The sequence below is a fragment of the Capricornis sumatraensis genome, chromosome 16 (genome assembly GCF_032405125.1).
Source record: "Capricornis sumatraensis isolate serow.1 chromosome 16, serow.2, whole genome shotgun sequence".
NCBI lineage: Eukaryota > Metazoa > Chordata > Mammalia > Artiodactyla > Bovidae > Capricornis > Capricornis sumatraensis.
Window position 1 is genome coordinate 19,598,453 of NC_091084.1, and position 23,441 is coordinate 19,621,893.

A 23,441-nucleotide genomic window follows, 5' to 3' on the forward strand; every position below is an offset into this window, starting at 1 on the left:
CTGTTTTTTCTCCTATCTCTTGTCTGCCTCATCCTGTCATGTTAGCTGATTCATCCCTTTTGTGCCTCTTAAATGTTGGTTTTCTCCAGAGTTCTGCTTTTTTTACTCTTTTGTCTGAGTTCTCATATCTATATAAGCAATCCAGATCATCTTCAAAGTTGAACTTCCATATCTATGTGGCCTGTTGTTTCCTGCATATGTCTGTCCCTTAAGTTCTGTAAGTACTCCAGATACAGGATGATGAAAATCTGTCATTTGTAGTCTGAAATAAAGAATCTGGAAGCTTCTGTCAACCTCCTGTTTTCTCTTTTTATTCCTTCATATTCATCTGATTACTAGATTTCGTAGATTTTTATTATCTCTTGGCTTTCTTTCCATCCCATTTGTTCCCCCCCCCCGCCCCCGCTCTCTTGCCTAAATGATTACAGTAGTCCCTTGCCTTCTTTGTTGTTTCTATTAGTTATCTACTGCCACAAAACAAATTACCCTGAAGTGTAGCAGCTTAAAATAACAAACATTTATTGTCTCACAGTTTCTGAGAGTCAGGAATCTGATTGCAGCTTAATTGAGTTACTCTAACTCAGGATCTCTTACGAGGTTGCAGTCAAGCTCCAGGCAAAGATCTAGGCCTATATTCAGCTAGGAGTGGATGATCTTCTTCAAAGCTTACCCACATGAGTATTGTCAGGCCTCAGTTCTTCACTAGCTGCTCAGTTTCTCACTGTGTGGAACCCTCCATAAAGCTGCTTACTGTTGTGCAGCTTGCTTTCCCCAGAGCAGGAGTGTTCCCAAGACAGAAGTCATGGTGGTTTTTTCTTGGCTCTGCTGGGTCTTCGTTGCTGCTCGGTTTTTTTCTCTAGCTGCAGTGAGTGGTCTTCTCATTGTGGTGGCTTCTCCTTTAGTGGTGCGTGGGCGCCAAGGCACTTGGGCTTCAGTAGTTGCGGCTCTTGGGCTCCAGAGCAGGGGCTCAGTAGTTGTGGCACACTGGCTTAGTTGCTTCGTGTCATGTGGAATCTTCCTGGACAGGGATCAAACTGGTGTCCTCTGCATCATAGGGCAGATTCTTAACCACTGAACCACCAGGGAAGCCCATTTTATAAATCTTGGAAATTACAAACCATCATCTTTCTCTCTCACTTGCTCTTTTAATTATAGTTGATCTATAATGTTGTACTAGTTCAGATGTATAGTACAGTGAATCAGTTATATGAATACATATATCCACTCTTTTTTTTCTTTTTAGTTCTTTTCCCATATAGGCAATTACAGAATATTGAGTAGAATTCCCTATACTACATAGCAGGTTCTTTAGACCATCATATCTTTTGTATGCTATTGATCACACAGACAAATGCTTGTATACTGTTGGAGGGAACTTATATGTGGGTATAGATACCAACCAGGAGACAGGGATCATTGGGGGCCATCCTCAAGACTGTACCTCAGAGTAAGTAGATGATGAAAGGTTTAGAAGATAGCTCAAAAAACATTCTAGTTTATATCACTAGAGAGAAGTAAAATGAGAAGAGACAACTTTGAAAATGAAATAGTCAAGATAAAGAAGAGATCTTTATAATAAAAAATAAAAGTTAATTAATTTTAAAAATATCAAATTAGTAGAAAAGTAAAAAAGAGTTCTCTTTGAATGTAGACCAGAGTGTGGAAAATTAAATAAAAACGAAGAAGTACGAGAATGTCTTTAGAATTTGGCTAACTTACACTTAAAAGAGAAAGAGAAGGAAAAAGAAGAAAATGGCAGCCCACTCCAGTATTCTGGCCCGGGAAATTCCATGGACACAGGAGCCTGGTGGGCTACAGTCCATGGGATCTCAGGAGTCAGACACGACTTAGCAACTAAGCCACCACATACTTAAAAGAGGTTCCAGAAGGAGAGGACAGAGATAGTAGAGGAGAGGATATAGTCCCCAAGGATAAGAGGACATTTCCTGGGGCTGAAATCTTGTATCTCCCTACCTAGCCCTACAGATCTTCCTCCTCTTATTTTTTTTCTCCTGTTTCTTCTTCTGTCTTTTTGACTGTTTTATATATATATGTACACACACACACACACACACACACACACACACACACACACGTATTTAAACAGCTTTACAGTGCTGTGTTAGTTTCTGCTGTACAGCAAAGTGCATCAGCCACACATATATATGTATCCCCTCTTTTGTGGTTTCCTTCCCTTTTAGGTTACCACAGAGCACTGAGTAGAGTTTCCTGTGCTGTACAGTTGGTTCTCATTAGTTATTTATTTTATAAGTAGTATAAATATTGCCAATTCCAATCTCCCAATTCATCCCACTTCCCATTGTCATATTGAAAGTGCTAAAAAAAATCATGCCTACACATGCCTTTAATTTCAGAATTCCAAGGATAAAGAAAATAATCTAATTCTTAGAAATTAAAAAAAAAACCAGTTAACCTTTCAAGCAAAACAGACTGTCTATGCACCTCATTGGCCAAATTGAAAGCAGGAGGTTGACACGTTTTTCTTTAAATATTTAAAGGGAAATTATTTTGAACTTAGTGTTCTTTACCTAGTCGAGTTTTCAGTCATGTTCAAGGCAAGATGAACATATTTTCAGACAACAAAATATTTAGAAGATTTAAGGATTCTGCAGAAAATGGAACCCTTTTCTCCACTGTTATCAACACTGGCCATAAAAGAAACTGGGCTTTACTACCCTAAACTGAAGGAGGTGCTCTTGAACTAGGAATCCTGACCATGAAAGTGAAAGTTGCTCAGTTGTGTCCTACTCTTTGCGACCCCACGGACTATATAGTCCATGGAATTCTTCAGGCCAGAATACTGGAGTGGGTAGCTTTTCCCTTCTCCAGAGGATCTTCCCAACCCAGGGATCAAACCTAGGTCCTCCCGCATTGCAGGCAGATTCTTTACCAGCTGAGCCACAAGGGAAGCCCAAGAATACTGGAGTGGGTAGCCTATCCCTGTTCCAGGGGATCTTCCTGACCCAGGAATCAAACTGGGGTCTCCTGCACTGCAGGTGGATTCTTTAGCAGCTGAGCCACAAGGGAAGCCAAAGAATATTGGAGTGGGTAGCCTATCCCTTCTCCACCAGATCTTCCCAACCCAGGAATCAACTGGGGTCTCCTGCATGGCAGGTGGATTCTTTACCAACTGAGCTATCAGGGAAGCCCTGACCATGAAATGAATGTAAATAGAAAAAAGCAGACATTACCTATCCAAAACCATTTTTTAAAGTACATAAATTATAACGTTTTAGGTGATAAAAATTGTCCCACAGAAACCAGCTATGAAGTAGAACACAAATACAGCACTTCAGACTGAGTTCTGTGTTCTCACACAACCATGTGGGGTTATAAAACAAACTTGAACTGAAAATTTAAGAGCTGAGGAGAGAAATCAACAAAAGTCGAGGAAATAATGAAATGAAGATTGAACTCAGAAAACAAATAGAACAAGACAGAATCATATCAGAAATCAATCATCTTAATAGATGGAGAAAAGACATAGGATCTTTCCAAAATGAAATATAAAAAATGAAAATATTATTCTTTAAACTGGTAAAGATCATCTCTAAGTCTCTTAGCAGCTATATCCCAGTAATAGTATGTTGGAAGCATTCCATTTAAAATTGGGACTAAGTATCTGTTTGCACGCCTCATTTCAGTTTCCGGTAGGTTTAGAAATTTGTTGCCTTAGAATTACAAGTAGTATACTTATATTGTATATGTGGTTATATCTCACTTTTTATCCCCAATCCTACATATTTTTCTTCCATGTGGATATTAAGGAGTTGATCCATTTTATAGGTCTTTTCACATAATCAAGCTATAAAAATTACTTGGATATGATTTATCAAAATATATTAGAACCAACTGTGCCATACAAATTCATAGCCTTTGATTCATATATTACACAGAAAATGCTAAAAGTACACAGTCTAAGTTTTTATTTCAAGAAATGAGGAAAAAACCGGCCAACTAAACTTAAAGAAAGAAGGAAGGAAAGACAAAAGACAAAATTAATGAAATACAAAATAATTGAAAATAGAAAAAGAAAACAGGGAAAAATTAGTTATTCAGAAAAAATAATATCCCTTTTTTTGTTTTCTTTTTGATCTCCAGTTTATTTTGTTCTTTGGTTTCTTAGTTCTTTTATTAGATTCTTAGTTTTAAAATTCTTTTCAACATTTTTCTTTACAATCAAAGCTTTCAAGTAATATTTTTTTCTTTAGTTCAGTTGCTTAGTTGTGTCCTACTGTTTGCAACCCTGTGAACACGAGGCCTCCCTGTCCATCACCAGCTCCTAGAGCTCCTCAGACTTATGTCCATTGAGTCAGTGATGCCATCCAACCATCTCATCCTCTGTCGTTCCCTTCTCCTACCTTCAGTCTTTTCCAGCATCAGGTCTTTTCAGATGAGTCAGCTCTTCGCATCACGTGGCCAAAGTATTCAGGACTGATTTCCTTTAGGATGAACTGGTTGGATCTCCTTGTAGTCCAAGGGACTCTCAAAAGTCTTCTCTAATACCACAATTCACAAGCATTAATTCTTCAGTGCTCAGCTTTCTTTATAGTCTAACTCTCACATCCATACATGACTACTGGAAAAACCATAGCTTTGACTAGACAGACCTTTGTTGGTAAAGTAATATCTCTGCTTTTTAATATGCTGTCTGGGTTGGTCATAACTTTTTTCCCATGGAGCAAGTGTCTTTATTAATTTCATGGCTGCAATCACCATCTACAAATCTACAGTGATTTTGGAGCCCAAGAAAATAAAGTCAGCCACTGTTTCGACTGTTTCCCCATCTATTTGTCATGAAGTGATGGGATCAGATGCCATGATCTTCATTTTCTGAATGTTGAGCTTTAAGCCAACTTTTTCACTCTCCTCTTTCACTTTCATCAAGAGGCTCTTTAGTTCTTCACTTTCTGCCATAAGGGTGGTGTCATCTGCATATTTGAGGTTATTTGTATTTCTCCCAGCAATCTTGATTCCAGCTTGTGCTTCATCCAGCCCAGTGTTTCTCATGATGTACTCTGCATACAAGTTAAATAAGCAGAGTGATAATATACAGCCTTGACGTACTCCTCTTCCTATTTCAAACCAATCTGTTGTTCCATGTCCAGTTCTAACTGTTGGCTTCTGACCTGAATACAGATTTTTCAAGAGGCAGGTCAGGTGGTCTGTTATTCCCATCTCTTTCAGAATTTTCCACAGTTTATTGTGATCACACAGTCAAAGGCTTTGGCACAGTCTTTCCCATTCTGTTGTTTTTCTCTGTTTCTTTGCATTGATCGCTGAGGAAGGCTTTCTTGTCTCTCTTTGATATTCTTTGGAACTCTGCATTCAAATGGGTATATCTTTCCTTTTCTCTTTTGCCTTTTGCTTCTCTTCTATTCACAGCTGTTTGTAAGGGCTCCTCAGACAACCATTTTGCCTTTTTGCATTTCTTTTCCCTGGGGATGATCTTGATCCCTGCCTCCTGTATTTTTTTCTTAATACCACTTGTATGGTCACCATAGGTTTTGTGGTATGAAATGTTCTTCTTTCTCTTTCTTGTTAGTAATTTTTGTTTTTTCTTTAATCCATGCATTATCTAGGAACTGAAATTCTATATAGTGAAGTTTTAATTTATTTGTTTATGGATTATAATCAGTGAAACAACCTATAAAATTATTTTTAAAAAATTTTGTGTGTTTGCCTGAGCTCTTAGGAAAAATTAATCTTTTTGTGAGTTGCAAGAATCTCTGCCTAGTAAGTCATAGACATTAACTTTTTTATTTTTTGGTCTGTGCCCCTTGGTTTATGGGATTTAAGTTCCCCAACCAGGGATTGAACCCAAGGCTTCCATAGTGAGAGCACAGAGACTGCCAGGGAATTCCTCCATTAATTGTATTTTTAAATTCCTGCATGTCTTTAATTTTTTTCTTCTAGATTTTAAATGTTGAGAAAGTCTCTGGCAGACACTGTTGATTGGCTAGGCCTTACTCCTTTGCCTTGCGTTCCTCCCACTATGGAGGCTGGATAATTTAATATTCACTTCTTGCTGCTAAGTGGCTGGGCACATTACACATTCTGGCAAATACACCTATCGGAGGGCATCTAGGAAGATTTTGCTTTCCAGATGAATTTAACTAATGTGCCTGGCACCCTCTTCCCTTTCCGCCTTTGACCTAATGTGCTAGCACGTTCTGCCTAAAGTGACAAAAGTGGAGAGAGAAAGGTCTTGATGAGTCTCTGAACAAAACACCAGCCTCTTCCTACTTCTAAATTTCTTGTTATATGAGAAAAAGAATCTAGTAATCTAAGCCATTGTTGATTGAGCCTGATGTTTTCATCCTCCTGATAACAGGATGTTTTAAAGTGTTCAAATATGTCATTTTTACATTTCTATTTGTTTTGCTTTTTACTATGTATATTTTTGGTGTAAATAAATGGACATACATTAATAAATGATGCTTTTTTATCATTACATGATGTTCCTGTCACCAATCCTTATAACTTTAAATTCTTCTTTGGATGATGCTAATATTGCCACTCTGCTTTCTTTCAGTTTATACTCACCTAGTATCTCTTAAGCCATTAAATTTTTTTTTTGTAAAATTGTACATTGCACAAAATTTATCATTTTAGCCATTTTCAAGTGTATGATTCAGTGGCATTGAGTTCATTCATAATGTTGTACAAACACCAACACTCTCCATTTTTAGAACATTCACATCTCAAGCAGAGGCTCTGTACCAATTAAACAATAACTGTACCTCTTTCCCCCAGCCTTTGGTAACCTTCATTCTACTTTTTGTCTCTGAATTTATCTATTCTAGGTACCTCACAAAGTAGAATCATAGTATCTGTCCTTTTGAAAGGTATATTCTCTTCTAATGGGATGGTTTATTTAGGCTTAATATTATAACTGATACACTTTTTATTCCTTCTATAGTTTACCACTTATTAAATACTATTGTTTCTTTATTTTTCCTTTTCCTTTTTTTGTTAATCTGAAAGTTTACTTCCATTAGTGGTTCCTTTCTCTCAATCAGAAGTATATGATATTGGACCTTCCCTCATGGTTAAGAGTCCATGCTTTCACTACAAAAGGTGCCGGTTCAATGGTTCAATCCCTGGTCAGAGAAGTAAGATCCCACATGTCCTGCCATGTGACCAAAAAAAAAGTAGTATATGGTACTACTGTTAATTAAAAGCAGAATACCTATTTTTTTGCATCACAGTCACAGTATTTCTCTTTTCTTTTTAACCTAAAGAAGTTGAAACCTTTGAAATAATTGTTACCTCTTGCTTCTTTTCTCATCCTTTCTGTCTCTCCACTTAAAACCTTAAAAAAAGTTTTTACTTCATCATTCTCCCATTTCCCAGCTCCTTGACTTTTTTAATATACTTAAGTATTTAAAAACAATTTCCTTTACTTAAAAAAAATATTTATTTTTTGGTTACATTGGGTCTTTGTTGCTGTGCATGAGCTTTCTCTAGTTGTGGCAAGTGGAGGATACTTTGTTGTGATGTGGTGGCTTCTCTTGTTGTGGAGCATGGGCTCTAGGCGCAGGCTCATTAGTTACAGATCAAGGGATCATTAGTTGTGGATTGTGAGCTCTAGAGAATAGGCTCAGTGGTGTGGAATTAATTGCTGCGCGGCAAGTGGGATATTCCCAAGTCAGGGATTGAACCCATGTCTCCTACATTGGCAGGCGGATTCTTAACCATTGGACCACCTGGGAAGTCCAAGAGGTTCCTTTTTAAAAGCACTTTGATTTTATGTTCCAAGAGAGTGTGTTCTTATTCATTCAGACTTAATTTCAGATGTTTATTGCTCATCCATTCCTTCCCTTTTATGTTGAAGTGCCGCTTGATGTAACAGATGAACCAGAACTACATGCACTTTCGTGGGTAAATATCAGAAACACGTTGAGTAAAAAAATTATTTGAAAATATTATTTGATATATTTCTGTAATCAGAAACCCTCATAGTATGTTGTAAAACTTGAAAACCCAAAACAGCAAATTCAGACTTAGTTACTTTTGGGGAGGAATGAGAGAGTAGGATTAGAAAGAGGAACATAAAGGGCTTTAAGGGTATTATCATATACTTCTTAAGAATTGGATTAGCCAAAAATTCTTCTGGGTTTTTCCATAACATCTTACAGAAAAAACCCAATGAACTTCTTGGCCAGCACAATATATATTATATTCCTCAAAATGTGTATGAGAATTGGCCAGGAGCCTCAACATGTTCTGTCGTGTGGTGGTGAGAAGTATTGTGTTTCAAATAGGAAAGAGTGTATTGACGATCTTCTCCCATGACGTAACAACATGCAGAAGTTCCTGGAAGTTGAGGAAAGGGAGCTGGAGAAGACATGTGGATCACAAGTTTGGCTCTTTCTTGGGGACCCAGTGCCACACCATTCTCTCTTGCCCTAACGAGACTCAAGTCACATTTGAGCCTTTCCAGCATGTGTCACAGTGGGTCTGAGTAAGCAGGGATACTAATCCCACTTGTTCTTTGAGATAAACTTAGAAATCATCTCTTCCAGGGAGTCTGCCCCTTTACCCTGCCTTTTTTACCTCTCATTTCCACCCTTTCCTTTGCCTTGGGTTCCTAAACCATCTTGTGTTTATAGCCTTAGTAGTTGTAAACTTATTGAAATATAATCAATCTATTTTTGTATCAGTTTTTTCTTTTAAACTCTAGATTTTTTTAGCCATGAGGTGAGATCGCAGAGGTATTACAGAGGTCAGTTAACTATTTTGTACTTTATTCAAAGAACAATGGGAAACCATTGGAAGATTTTAAATATAGAGGTGGGCATGCTTGCTAAGCCACTTCAGTTTGTCTGACTCTTTGTGACCCCGTGGACTGTAGCTTGACAGACTCCTCTGTCCATGGAATTTTCCAGGCAAGAATACTGGAATGAGTTGCCATTTCCTCCTCCAGGGGATCTTCCTGACCCAGGAATCAAACCCTGAGTCTCTTAAGTCTCTTGCATTGGCAGGCAGGTTCTTTACCTCTGGCGCCTCCTGGAAAGCCACAAATACAGAGGCAAAAAGATGTAATTTGAATTTTATGAAGATCATCCTAGCTACTGTTGGACTGTTGGATGGATTGGAGAGGTGTAAGAGTAAATTAAGAGAAAACAGTTTGATAGTGGGCTCTGGAGCCCAGTTGCCTGTGTTCACTGTATACTAGCTGTGTAATCTTGGGAATGTTACATAACTTTTCTCTGCCTCAGTTTCCCCATCTCTAAGATAGCAATAAAACTGTACTATATCAGCGTTGCTGTGAAGGTTGAGTTAAAACAGCTTAGAATAGTATTTAGCATATAGTAAGCAGTTGGGAGGAGAAGGCAATGGCACCCCACTCCAGAACTCTTGCCTGGAAAATCCCATGGACGGAGGAGCCTGGTAGGCTGCAGTCCATGGGGTCGCTAAGAGTTCGGCACTACTGAGCAACTTCACTTTCACTTTGCACTTTCATGCATTGGAGAAGGAAATGGCAACCCACTCCAGTATTCTTGCCTGGAGAATCCCAGGGACGGGGGAGCCTAGTGGGCTGCCGTCTATGGGGTTGCACAGAGTCGGACACGACTGAAGTGACTTAGCAGCAGCAGCAGCAGAGAGCAGTTGGGAAATAGATAGGGAAACAGTGGAAACAGTGTCAGACTCTATTTTGGGGGGCTCCAAAATCACTGCAGATGGTGACTGCAGCCATGAAATTAAAAGACGCTTACTCCTTGGAAGAAAGTTATGACCGACCTAGATGGCATATTCAAAAGCAGAGACATTACTTTGCCAACAAAGGTCTGTCTAGTCAAGGCTGTGGTTTTTCCAGTGGTCATGTATGGATGTGAGAGTTGGACTGTGAAGAAAGCTGAGTGCCGAAGAATTGATGCTTTTGAACTGTGGTGTTGGAGAAGACTTGCGAGTCCCTTGGACTGCAAGGGGATCCAACCAGTCCATTCTAAAGGAGATCAGTCCTGGGTGTTCTTTGGAAGGAATGATGCTAAAGCTGAAACTCCAGTACCTTGGCCACCTCATGCGAAGAGTTGACTCATTGGAAAAGACTGTGATGCTGGGAGGGATTGGGGGCAGGAGGAGAAGGGGACGACAGAGGATGAGATGGCTGGATGGCATCACTGACTGGATGAGCGTGAGTCTGAGTGAACTCCGGGAGTTGGTGATGGACAGGGAGGCCTGGCGTGCTGCGATTCATTGGGTCGCAAGTTGGACACGACTGAGTGACTGAACTGAACTGAAGCAGTTGGAGGGCTTTCCCTGGTGGTTCAGATGGTAAAGAATCTGCCTGCAGTGCAGGAGACCTGTGTTTGATCCCTGGGTTGGGAAGATCCCCTGGAAAAGGGAATGGCAACCCACTCAAGTATTCTTGCCTGGAAATCCCATGGACTGAGGAGCCTGGCAGGCCCCAATCCATGAAGTTGTAAAGAATCTGACACAGCTGAGCAGCTGACACACAGCAGTTGGATGAGGCTTCTCAGGTGGTGCTAGTGGTAAAAAAACCTGTCTGCCAGTGCAGGAGATGTAAGAGACGTGGGTTCGATCCTTGGGTTGGGAAGATCCCTTGGAGGAGGGCATGGCAACCCACTCCCGTGTTCTTGCCTGGAGAGTTCCATGGAAGAGGAGCCTGACTGGCTACAGACCTTAGGGTCGCAAAGAGTCAGACATGACTGAAGCGATTTAGCACAGCATGAGCAGTTGGATGTTACCTATTATGTTATTTAACAAATATTTGTGTGCTTAACTACATCTACTCTGGACCAGATGCCACTATTAAGCTGAATTTAACAAATGATGAAAACAAGTTCAAATTAATATATAGACAAAATTTTGGGTTATGATTATGCCCCTAAGAATCTGAATATAAAACAAACTATTTGGCCATTATTATATGTTAGGATTCTAGAGATAATTTTTTTGGCCTTTTCTGCTTTTTTAAAAATCATAATGTAGATTTTAAAGTATATATAGGGCTCTATAAAGTACTGGGGAACATTTTTTGAGTAAGAGAATCCCCAGTATAAGACTATATTCCCTGGTGGCTCAGCTGGTAAAGAACCTGCCTGCCAATGCAGGAGACACAAGAGACTGGGGTTCAGTGCCTGAGTGGGGAAGATCCCCTGAAGAAGGAAATGGCAACTTTTCCAGGCAATTTTTGCCTAGAAAATTCTGCAGAGGAGACTGTGGGGCCCCAGTCAATGGGGTTGCAAAGAGTCAGACTAAGTGCTTGTGTGTGAGTGCACACATGTACACACAGTATAAGACTCTAGCTTTTGTTACGTTTCCCTGCTGTACTATGTAGTAATTAAAAAACTCATTCTGTGAACATGTATTAATATTAAATATGTTTATATAATGAATGACCTTTTGGGTAAAATATGTCAGCTTTAGAGTTTAAAGAGCTTTTCTTTCTGTTTATTTTGTTGTTGTTTAGTCGCTAAGTCATGTTTGACTCTTTTGCGACCCCAGACTGTAGTCCATCAGGCTCCTGTGTCCATGGGATTTCTCAGGCAAAAATACTGAAGTGGGATGCCATTTCCTTCTCCAGGGGAATCTTCCCGACCCAGTGATCAGACACAGGCAGATTCTTTACCACCAAGCTGACAGAGAAGCCCTCTATTTATTTTTTGATTTCAATCGATTATAGTTCTTTTTTTTCTGAAAAGTTAAATTTTGTATTTTGTTGTATTAGAAAGTTGAAATAGTCACTTTTTTCTTTTTTTCTCTTAAATTTTTGAGATTTATCTTTTAAATGGACTGTAATTGCTTTACAATGTTGTGTTAGTTTCTGCTGTACAGTAACGTGAATCAGCAGTGAGTATATGTGTGTTCTAAATAAAGGAGGCACAGTGATAATTGATGTGTTAATGTGATGAATATTTGGGAGAAATTTGGAGTTTTGTTGTAATAGTATTTAAATTACTAACTTTCTAAAAACGGATAGTTTATATGTGTATATATATACATATATTGTGTTACATATTAAAGAATTTATAGTTGTCTTTGCACAAGAAAATTTTGGTAGATTTAACTTTGGAAGTCTGATTCGGAGATACTTTTTAAATTTATAAATGTAATCAAAAAACTGGCAAAGATGTAAGGAAAACAGTAACACAGAAAATAAAAATAGAAGCAAGTGTACCTGTATGAGAAACCTTACAAAGAATGCTTGGTTCATATAAATGAATTCAAGCACTCTTAGCATGATCCATGTTTGTATTGAAACAAAACAGTTTTGTGTTTGTTCTTGTTCCAGTGTTAATGTTTGTTTACCTGCTTTATTTTTTACAGGGATGTACATGCAGTCTGTCTCTGGGATGATAAAGGCCCAGCAAAAATTCATCAGGCTTTAAAAGAAGATATTCTTGAGTTTATTAAGCAAGCACAGGCAGTAAGTTTTGCGTCTTTATATTGTTTAAGACTTTACTCAGTATCATCCTGAAGTAATTTTAAAATATCACATAAACTTTGACACACTTGCTAGTTAAAATTTTTCAATGAAATGATAGTCATTTATTGTTTTCTCCTCCCATAGTGGCATTTCTTTCAAACAAATATTTAGTTACCTCAATTAAAAGACGCTATAAAGAATTTCATTCTTATACATTCGTTAGACTCCCCCACCATTATTATTGGCCACACATCAGTCCACATAAATCTTTTTTTTTCTTCACAATTAATACCTCTTTTCAGGCTGACAGTAGTTTTTTTCGATTCTGAATAATTGTCTGACTGTATAATTCTTGGACTGTCTTTCGCATTGCTCCTGCTGAGCTGAAATTCAGTATTCTTGGGTTGGTACTGTGTATACATGTTTAATTTTAAAATGAAGGCAGAGCTCATTTAGGTGTGTGTTTGTTTTGTCTTTACTGACACTTTTGTCTTTTGGGAAAAATTAATGCAGAGGTAAAGTGTTATTTCAGATCAACTCTGGCATCACTGATGCATTGTTTATCACTTTGAAGAAAGGCCTAAGAACATAAGGTTATTTTCCTTTCTATAAAATAAAGTTTGAAAAATAGAGTTAGAATTTCTTATTCTTTATTTGAATTTTTGCATCGTTACCTTGTACAACATTAGTAAAAGTCTGTTAGAAATTTTGTTGAATATTAATGTATTAGCAGTTGCAAATTAAAAATGAATATATGACTTGACTGAAATTGAATATATGATTGGTATATATTTCATTCTGATGAAATAAGGATGATGTCACATTGGATATTACTTACAAAATGAAATGTCTTATTGTTGATAGATACCATTAATTCTGCCATGTTGATCAGTGATTTTTTAAAAATTAGAGTTTTATACGAAAATTATCTTTTAATGAAAATAAATCATCTCAACTTTGCTTAGAAAAATTAAATCTTTCAATATCACAATTTAATCGAAAGATACATTTTTCTAGAACTGTTTAAGGAAAAATTGTTTCTTCTTGAATTGGAAAGCATATCAGCTTATCTGTTAATGACTTTTGATGAAGATAAATCATGTTTATTTCAAATCGACAAAGTATTATTCTTTAGTTTCTGGAAATGGGCTCAGAAAGAATCATCTTAGAAATATATTTCATACTAGAAAACAAAATATCTTCAGTGTTTCACTGTAACTTGATCCGAAAAGTTTGGAATGCAGACCTTAGCAAGAACTTGAAGCTAGGATTTAGCGCCAGTAATTCAGACCAGTTAAATTTCAGGACCAGCGGTGCCAGACATAAGTATATAATTTTAAAACATTTTTAAGAAGACCTAGCTTTGTGAGTTTAGTAGACTCAATTACTAGACTAATTGAGCTTATCTTGTTGCTGCTGCTGCTGCTGCTGCGTCGCTTCAATTGTGTCCGACTCTGTGCGACTCCATAGACGGTAGCCCACCAGGCTCCCCCATCCCTGGGATTCTCCAGGCAAGAACACTGGTCCGACTCTTAGCAATCCCATGGACTGTAGCCTACTAGGCTTCTCTGTCCATGGGATGTTCCAGGCAAGAGTACTGGAGTGGGGTGCCATGCCTTCTCCGAAAGATTAACATAACTCTCCTATTTGTACATAATTCAGTGACTTAGCATTTTGGGCTAGGCTTGCCTGATTTTGCCTAAGCTTATTAATGTGGCAGCAGTAAGGTGGTGGATCTGCAAGGACTGGATGGTCTAAGAGAGCTTTTTTTTTATTTCTGGTGTTTGGCACTGTACTGGCTTCCTTCTGGGGCTTTTTCCCCCTCATGTGGTTTTTCGTTCTCAAGGAATCCAGTCTTTGAGGTGATAGTGGAGTCTTGCAAACCTCTTGAGATCTTGGCTCAGAAGTATCAGAGTCACATCTGCAGCATTCCTTGGTCATAGTTAATCACAGGACCTGCTAAAGTCCAGTGGAGAAATAGATTAGGATCTTTTTAAAAAAAAATTGAGATAAATTTGCATACCAGAAAATTCCTTTTAAAACTTTATAATTTTGTGTGTTTATTGCCTAACTTTAGAATATTTTTATCAGCCCAGTTTGGAGAAGGAAATGGTAACCCACTCCAGTATTCTTGCCTGGAGAATTCCATGAACAGAAGAGCCTGGTAGGCTACAGTCCGTGGGGTTACAAAGAGTCTGGCAAGACTGAGTGACTAACACATACATCAGCCCAGATATTAATAGAAACTCTGTACCTATTAGCAGTTACTCCCCCATAAACTCCCCCTTCCCTTTGGCAAACAGTAATCTACTTTCTGTTCCTGTGGATTTATTTATCCTAGACATTTCCTATAAATGGAATCCTATAATATTCGGCCTTTTATGACTAGCATCTTTTGCTTGGAGTAATGTTTTTCAAGTTTCATCTATGTTGTACAATTTAGCACTATTTCATTCCTTCTTATGGGTGAGTAATACTCCATTGTATGAAAGTGAAAGTGTTAGTCACTTAGTTGTGTGTCTGACTCTTTGTGATCCCATGGACTGGAGCCCACCAGGTTCCTCTCTGTCCATGGAATTCTCCAAGCAAGAATACTGGAGTGGGTTGCCATTTCCTTCTACAGGGGATCTTCCTGACCCAGGGATTGCATCCAGGTCTCCCACATTGCAGGCAGACTCTTTACCAACTGAGTCATCAGGAAAGACCTATTCCATTGTATGACTATGCTGTATTTTGTTTACCTATTTGTCATTGATAGACATTGGAGTGTTACTACTTTTTGTCTATTTTGAATAATGGTACTGTGAACATTTGTGCACAAGTTTTGTTTTAGGTATAATTGACATATAACGTTATGCTAGTTTTAGGTATACAACAAAGTTATTTGATATTTGTATATTTTGTAAAATGATATGTACGTATTGCAAAATGATTACCACAATAAGTCTACTTCATATCCATCACCACACATAGTTACAAAATTTTTTTCTTATGATGAGAACTTTCAAGATTTACTTTTCTTAGCAACTTTCAAATGTGTGCTATTCTATTACTAACTGTAGTCACCATGCTGTATTGAGTCGGCCAAAAGGTTCCTTTTGTTTTTAAGTAAAAATGAGACACATTTTTCAGTTTCACCAGAAACTTTATTGAACAACGTATTCACTTTGTTCCATTTGTTGTTGTTGTTTAGTCGGTAAGTGATGCTCAACTCTTTGTAACACTGTTGATTGGCAGGATAATTTTTTATTGTTGAGCCACCAGGGAAGACCCTTTTATGCCAGTACCATACTGTTCTAATTCTAGCTTTGTAAAGTAATTTGGAGTCAGGAAGCATGATGCCTCCAGCTTTGTTATTTCTCAGGACTACTTTGGCTATCCAGGGTCTTTTATAGTTCTACAAATTTTAGTATTCTTGGTACTATTTCTGTGAAAAATTCATTAAAATTCTGATAGATATTATAACAAACCTATACTACTTTGAGTAGAGGGGACATTTTAACAATAGAATTTTAACAATCTGTAAGCACAGAATATCTTTTCATTTATTTGTGTCTTAGTTTCTTTTATCAGTGTTCAGTGTAGGTCTTTTACCTCTTAAATTTATTAATGTTCTTAGATATTTTGTTCTTTCAGATGAGATTTTAACTGGGATATTTTCCCCCTAATATCTTTTTGATAGTTTGTTATTAGTGTATAAAAACTCAGGAGATTTTTGTATATTGATTTTTCCATCCTGTAATTTTACTGAATTTATTTATTTCTTAATGGAGTCTCTAGTGTTTCCTATATATAGTATCATGTCATCTACAAGTAGTGACAGTTTTACTTCTTTCTTTCCAATTAGGGTGCCTTTTATTTCTTTTTCCTAACTAATTGCTCTGGATAAGACTTCCAGTAGTGTTGGATAGGAATGGTAAGAGTAGGCATCCTTGTCTTATTCCTGATCTTAGAAGAATAGCTTTCAACTTTTTACCATTGAATATAATGTTAGCTTTGGGCTTGTTCTTTATTAAGTTGAGGTACATTCCCTCTATACCTACTTTGTTGAAAGTTTTTAATCATAAATATATGTTGAGTTTTGTCAAATGCTTTCTTCTGTATCCATTGAGATGATCATGGTTTTAATTCATTTTGTTAATGTGGTGTATCACATTCATTAATTTTTAAGTGTGGACCCATTCTTAAATGCCTGAAATAAAATCCTACTTGATCATGGTGTATGATGCTGTGGAATTTGGCTTGCTGATTTTTTTTCAGAATTCCTTATATCGACATTCATCAGCGATTCTGATTTGCAACTTTCTTTTGGCTTCCTTGTCTGATTTTGGGATTTGGGTAATGCTAGGCTAATAAATGAGTTTGGAAGTGTTCCCTCCAATTCTGTTTTCTAAAAGAGTTTGAGAAGGATTAGTATTAGTTCTACTTTTTTTTTTTTTTTCCGTGTATTGGTTTTGCCATACATCAACATGAATCCACCACAGGTACACACCAGTTCCCCATCCTGAACCCCCCTCCCTCCTCCCTCCCCGTACCATCCCTCCGGGTCGTCCTAGTGCACCAGCCCCAAGCATCCAGTATCATGCATCGAACCTGGACTGGCGATTCATTTCATATATGACAGTATACATGTTTCAATGCCATTCTCCCAAATCATCCCACCCTCTCCCTCTCCCACAGAGTCCAAAAGACTGTTCTATACATCTGTGTCTCTTCTGCTGTCTCGCATACAGGGTTATCGTTACCATCTTTCTAAATTCCATATATATGCGTTAGTATAGTGTATTGGTGTTTTTCTTTCTGGCTTGCTTCACTCTGTATAATAGGCTCCAGTTTAGTTCTACTTTAAATGTTTGATAAATTCAGCAGTGAAACCATCTGATCTTGGACTTTATTTGTTGGCAATATTTTTTTCTACAAAACGCATTTGTAATTGGTGGATTAGAATGAAAACTGTTTCCTTTTCCATTTGGATCTGTGTTTGTGAGCTTTTTTTTTTGTTTTAACTTTTTATTTTGTGTTGTGATATAGCCAGTTAACACTGTTACAGTAGTTTCAGGGGAACTGAGAGGGACTCAGCCATACATATACATGTATCTGTCTCCTGCAGAGTCCCCTCCCACCCAGGCTTCCACATAACATTGAGGAGAATTATACAGTGCTTTTTAGTAGGCCCTTGTTGGTTATCCATTTTATTATTTTTTAAAGTGTATTAATTTTTAATTGAAGTATAATCACTTTATAATATTATGTGGGTTTCTACCATACATCAATACTATTTTAAATTTAGCACTGTGTATATGTCAGTCTCGAACTACCTACTTATCCCTTCCCCCACTGCTGCTACTGCTGCTAAGTCACTTCAGTTGTGTCCGACTCTGTGTGACCCCATAGACGGCAGCCCACCAGGCTCCCCTGTCCCTGGGATTCTCTAGGCAAGAACACTGGAGTGGGTTGGCATTTCCTTCTCCAATGCATGAAAGTGAAAAGTGAAAATGACGTCACTCAGTCATGTCTGACTCTTCGCGACCCCATGGACTGCAGCCTACCTGGCTCCTCTGTCCATGGGATTTTCCAGGCAGGAGTACTGGAGTGGGGTGCCATTGCTTTCTCCATTCTTCCCCTACCCCCTTGCAACTTTAAGTTTGTTCTCTTAGTCTGTGAGTCTGTTTCTGTTTTGTAAGTAAGTTTATTTGTATCATTTCTTTTATTTTTTTTAACATTTAGATTATAAATCTTTATTAATCTTTTTAATGGTATCTTCCACCTTTCTTGTTTTGTTTGTAATGGATTTCTCCATCCAGAAACTGATTAGCCAGTTCTTTTTATTTTGGACACTTAGTTTATTTGGACTTTATTTTGAATTATACTTTGGAGTAAGGATCTAACTTCATTCTTTTTCCAAAAAGCTAACCAGTTTTCTCAAGATCATTTTTTTAAGCTTTTTGTTTTGTATTGGAGTATAGCTGATTAACAGTGTGGTAGTTTCAGGTGAACAGCAAAGGGACTCAGCCACATATATACATGTATCTGTTCTTCCCCAATCTCCCCTCCCATCCAGACTGCCACATAGTATTGAACAGAGTTCCATATGTTATATAGCAGGTATTTTTTGGTTATCCATTTTAAATATAGCAGTGTGTACAGGTAACCATAAGTTTGTCCTTTTAAGTCTATGAGTGTTTCTGTTTTATAAGGAAATTCATTTGTATCATTTCTTTTTAGAGTCCATATAGAAGGGATGTGCTATGCTATTTCTCCTTCTCTGTCTTCCTTCACTCAGTGTGGCAATCTCTCGGTCCATTCATGTTGCTGCAAATGGCATTATTTCGCTCTTTCTAATGGCTGAGTAATATTCCATTATATATATGTCCACATCTTCTTTATCCATTCCTCTGTTGACTGGCATTTAGGTTGGTTCCATGTCTTGGCTATTAAACAGTGCTTCAGTGAGCACAGTTGCTTGTATCTTTTTGGATCATTTTTTTCTCCAGATACATGCTCAGGAATGGGACTGCAGGATCATATGGTAGCTTTATTTTTATTCTTTTTAAGGAACCTCCATACTGGTCGCTATAGTGTATCTACCTGTTTACATTCCCATCAACAGTGTAGGAGGGTTACCTTCTCTACAAACCTTCTCCAGCATTTATGTTTATGGATTTTTTGATGATAGCCATTTTGACTGGTGTGAAGTGATATTTCATTGTAGTTCTGGTTTGCATTTCTCTGTAAATTAGTGATGTTGAACATCTTTTTATGTTCTCTTGGCCATCTGTATGTCTTCTTTGGAGAAATGCCTATTTAACGCTTCTGCCCAATATTTGATTGGGTTGTTTGTTTTGATGTTGTTAAGCATCATGAGATATTTGTAAATTCTGGAGACCCTTGTTTTCCACATCATTTCCCAGTTTGTGGGCTCTCTTTTTGTTTTCCTATGGTTCCCTTTGCTGTGTGAACCCTTTTGCTTTAAGTACATCCTGTTTGTTTATTTTTGCTTTTATTTCCATTATTCTGTGAGATGGATCAAAAAAGATACTGCTGCCATTTATGTCAGAGAGTGTTCTACCTGTTTTCCTCTAGGAGTTTCATAGTGTCCAGTCTCACATTTAGGTCTCCAATCCATTTTGAGCTTATTTTTGTGTATGGTATTAAAGAATTATCTTTTTTTTTTTTTTTACACGTAGCTGTCCAGTTTCCCAGCACCATTTGTTGAACGGTGTCTTTCCAACATGTAGTCTTGCCTCTTTTGCCATAGATTAATTGACCGTAAGTGCATGGATTTATTTCTGGGTTTTCTATTCTGTTGCATTGATTTATATTTCTGTTTTTTGTGCCAGGACCATACTGTTTTGATGACTGTAGCTTGTAGTATAGTCTGAAGTTAGGGAGTCTGATTTCCTCTAGCTCTGTTTTTCTTTCCCAAGGTTGCCCGGCTGTTTGGTATCTTATGTGTCTTTATATAGATTTTAAGATTTTTTTGTTCTAGTTCTATGAAAAATATCATTGGTAATTTGATAGAGATTGCATTGGATCTGTAGATTGCCTTAGGCAGTATAGTTATTTTGACTATATTGATTCTTCCAACACATGAACATGGTATGACTTTCCATCTGTTTGTCTTTTTCTTTCAACAGTGTCTTGCAGTTTTGGGGGTACAAGTCTTTTGTCCATTTAGGTAGGTTTATTTGTAGGTATTTTATTCTTTTTGATGTGATGGTAAATGTAATTGTTTCTTGAATTTTTCTTTCCAGTCTTTCATTGTTAGTGTATAGAAATGCAACGGATTACTGTGTATTAATTTTGTAACCTGCACCTTTACTAAACTCAGTGATGAGCACTAGTAGTTTTTTGTTGGCATCTTTAGGATCTTCTATGTATAGTATTACTTTCTGCAAACAGTGACAGTTTAACTTCTTTTCCAATTTAGATTCCCTTTACTTTCTTTTCTTCTCTGATTGCTGTAGCAAGGACTTTGAAAACTATGTTGAATAAAGGTGAGAGTAGACATCCTAGTCTTTTTCCTGATCTTAGAGGAAATGCTTTCAGCTTTTCACCATTGAATATGATGTTACTTATAGGTTTGTCGTATATGGCCTTTATTCTGTTCAAGTTATGTTCCCTCTGTGCCCACTCTCTGGAGAGTTTTTATCATAAAATGGGTTCTGAATTTTGTGAAAATTTTCTGCATCTATTGAGATCATACTGTTTTTATTCTTCAACGTGTTGATGTGACGTGTCATATAGATTGATGTGCAGATATTGAAAAATCCTTGTATCCCTGGGATGAATCCCTCTTGATCATGGTGAATGATCTTTTTAATGTATTGTTGGATGCAGATTGCTAGTGTTTTGTTGAGGGTTTTTGAATCTGTGTTCATCAGTGTTACTGGCCTGTAATTTTCTTTTTTGTGTGTGGTATCTTTGTCTGATTTTGTATCAGGGCAATGGGAGCCTCATAGAATGAGTTTGGAAGTTGGAAGTTTTCCTTCCTCATCAATTTTTTGGGAACAGTTTCAGAAGCATAGATGTGAACTCTTCTCTAAATGTTAATCTTCTCTAAATGACAGTCACGGTTGGAATTTCAGTGCTTGTGATTGGTCTGTTCATACTTTCTGTTTCTTCCCTATTCAGTCTAGGGATACTGTACCTTTCTAAGAATTTGTCCATTTCTTCCAGGTTGTCCATTTTATTAGCATACAGTTGCTCATAGTAGTCTCATATGATCCTTGGTTTCTTTGGAGTCAGTTGTAACTTCTTTTTCATTTATAATTTTATTGCTTTGAGTCTTCACCCTTTTTATATTGCTGAGTCTGGCTAAAGGTTGATCAATTTTGTTTATTTTTTCAAAGAGCCAGCTTTCAGTTCATTGACCTTTGTGATTGTTTTGTCTCTATTTTATTTATTTCTGCCAAGATGTTTATAATTTGTTTCCTTCTACTACCTTTAGGTTTTGTTTGTCCTCCTTTCTCTAGTTTCTTTAGGTGTAGCTTAGGTTCTTTGAGATTTTTCTTGTTTCTTGATTGTATTGCTGTAAACTTCTTTCTTAGAACTGCTTTTGCTTCATCCCATAGGTTTTGGACCATTGTGCTTTCATCATTATTGTCCCTAGTTATTTTTTAATTTTCGCTTTCATTTCTTCAGTGATCAATTGGTTGTTTAGTAACATATTGTTTAGCTGGCACATGTTTGTGTTTTTTACAGTTTTTTTTCCCCTTGTTTATTTCTAGTCTCAGTGTTATGATCAGACTAGATACTGGATATGATTTCAGTTTTCTTAAATTTACCAAGGTTCACCTTGTGACCCAGCATGTGATCAGTTCTGGAGGATGTTCTGTGTGCACTGAGAAGAATGTATAGTCTGCTGCTTTTCGGTGGAGGGCTCTATAAATATCACTTAAGTCTATCAGATCTAATGTGTCATTTATTTAAGGCCTGTGTTTCCTTATAAATTTTCTGTGGATGATCTGTGCATTAATGAAAGTGGGATGTTTAAGCCCCCCACTATTATTGTGTTGCTGTCAATTTCTTCCTTTATAGTTATTAGTATTTGCCTTATATGTTGAGTGCTTATTTACTTATAATTGTTATATCTTCTTCTTGGATTGATCCCTTGATCATTATGTCCTGTCCTACTTTGTCTCCTACAACAGTCTGTGTTTTAAAGTCTGTTTTGTCTGCTATGAATATTGCTACTCTGGCTTTTGATTTCCATTTGTATGGACTACCTTCTCCCATTTGTTTACTTTCAGTCTGTAAGTATCCCTAGATCTGAGGTAGGTCTCTTGTAGATATGGGTCTTCTTTTTCTATTCGCCCAGCCAGTCTGTGTCTTTCGCTTCTGCATTTAATACATTTACATTTAACGTAACTATGAATATGTATGATCCTATTGGGCTCCCTTGGTGGCACCACTTTCTTAATTGTTTTAGGCTTATTTTTATGTTTTTCTTTCTCTTGTGTTTCCTTCCTAGAGAAATTTCTTTAGCATTTGTTGTAAAGCTGGTTTTGTGGTGCTGAATGCTCTTAACTTTTGCTTGTCTGTAAAGCTTTGGATTTTTCTATCAAATCTAAACAAGATCCTTGCTGGGTAGAGTTTTCTTGCTTATAGGTTCTTTCCTTCCATCACTTTAAATATACTGTGCCACCCTCTTCTGACTTGCAGAGTTTCTGTTGAGAAATCAGCTGATAATCATATGGGAGTTCCTTTGTATGTCTTTTGTGTGTGTGTCATTTTTCCCTTATTGTTTTTAATATTTTATGTTTATCTTTAATTTTTGGCAGTTTGATTGCTATGTGTCTCAGTGTCTTCATCTTTGGGTTTATCCTATCTGGGACTCTCTGCTTCCTAGACTTTGTTGACTATTTCTTTTCCCATGTTAGGGAGGTTTTCATCTGTTATCTCTTCAAATACTTTCCTGAGTCCTTTCTCTCTCTTCTCCTTCTGGGACCCCTATAATACAAAAGTTGGTGTGTTTTAGGTTGTCCCAGGGGTCTTTAGGCTGTACTTTTTTTTTTTTTCATTCTTCTTTTATATTCTGTCAAAACAGAATATAAAAAGCAGTGATTTCAGCCATTCCATCTTCCAGGTCACTTATCCATTCTCTTACCACAGTTATTTTGTTATTCTTTCTAGTGTGTTGTCTATCTCTGTTGGTTCTCACTTTAGTTCTTCTAGGTCTTCGGTGAACATTTCTTACATCCTCTTCATTCTTTTTTGAAGATTCTGGATCATCTTCACTGTTATTATTCTGAATTCTTTTTCTGGAAGGTTGCTTATCTCCATATCGTTTAATTGCTTTTCTGGATTTTATCTTGTTCCTTCATCTGGGATGTAATCCTCTGCCTTTTCATTTTATTTAACTTTTTGTGATTGTTGTTCTTATTCTGGAGGCTGCAGAATTGTAGTTCTTCTTGGTTCTTCTGTCTGCCGTCTGGTGGATGAGGCTGTCTAAGAGGACTGCTCAAGCTTCCTCATGGGAGGGACTGTCAGTGGGAAAAACTGGGTCTTGCTCTGGTGGGCA

At 37.3% G+C, this 23,441-nt stretch overlaps 1 protein-coding gene across 1 annotated transcript in view; it reads left to right on the forward strand.

Annotated features, from left to right (window-relative positions):
• The window catches only part of CUL5 (cullin 5), a 120,886-nt gene that overhangs the window by 38,476 nt on the left and 58,969 nt on the right, over nucleotides 1-23,441 (forward strand). The window contains exon 3 of the mRNA XM_068988851.1: nucleotides 12,319-12,418. Within this exon, the coding sequence (XP_068844952.1) occupies nucleotides 12,319-12,418 (100 nt within the window). The remainder of the gene's footprint in view (nucleotides 1-12,318; nucleotides 12,419-23,441) is intronic.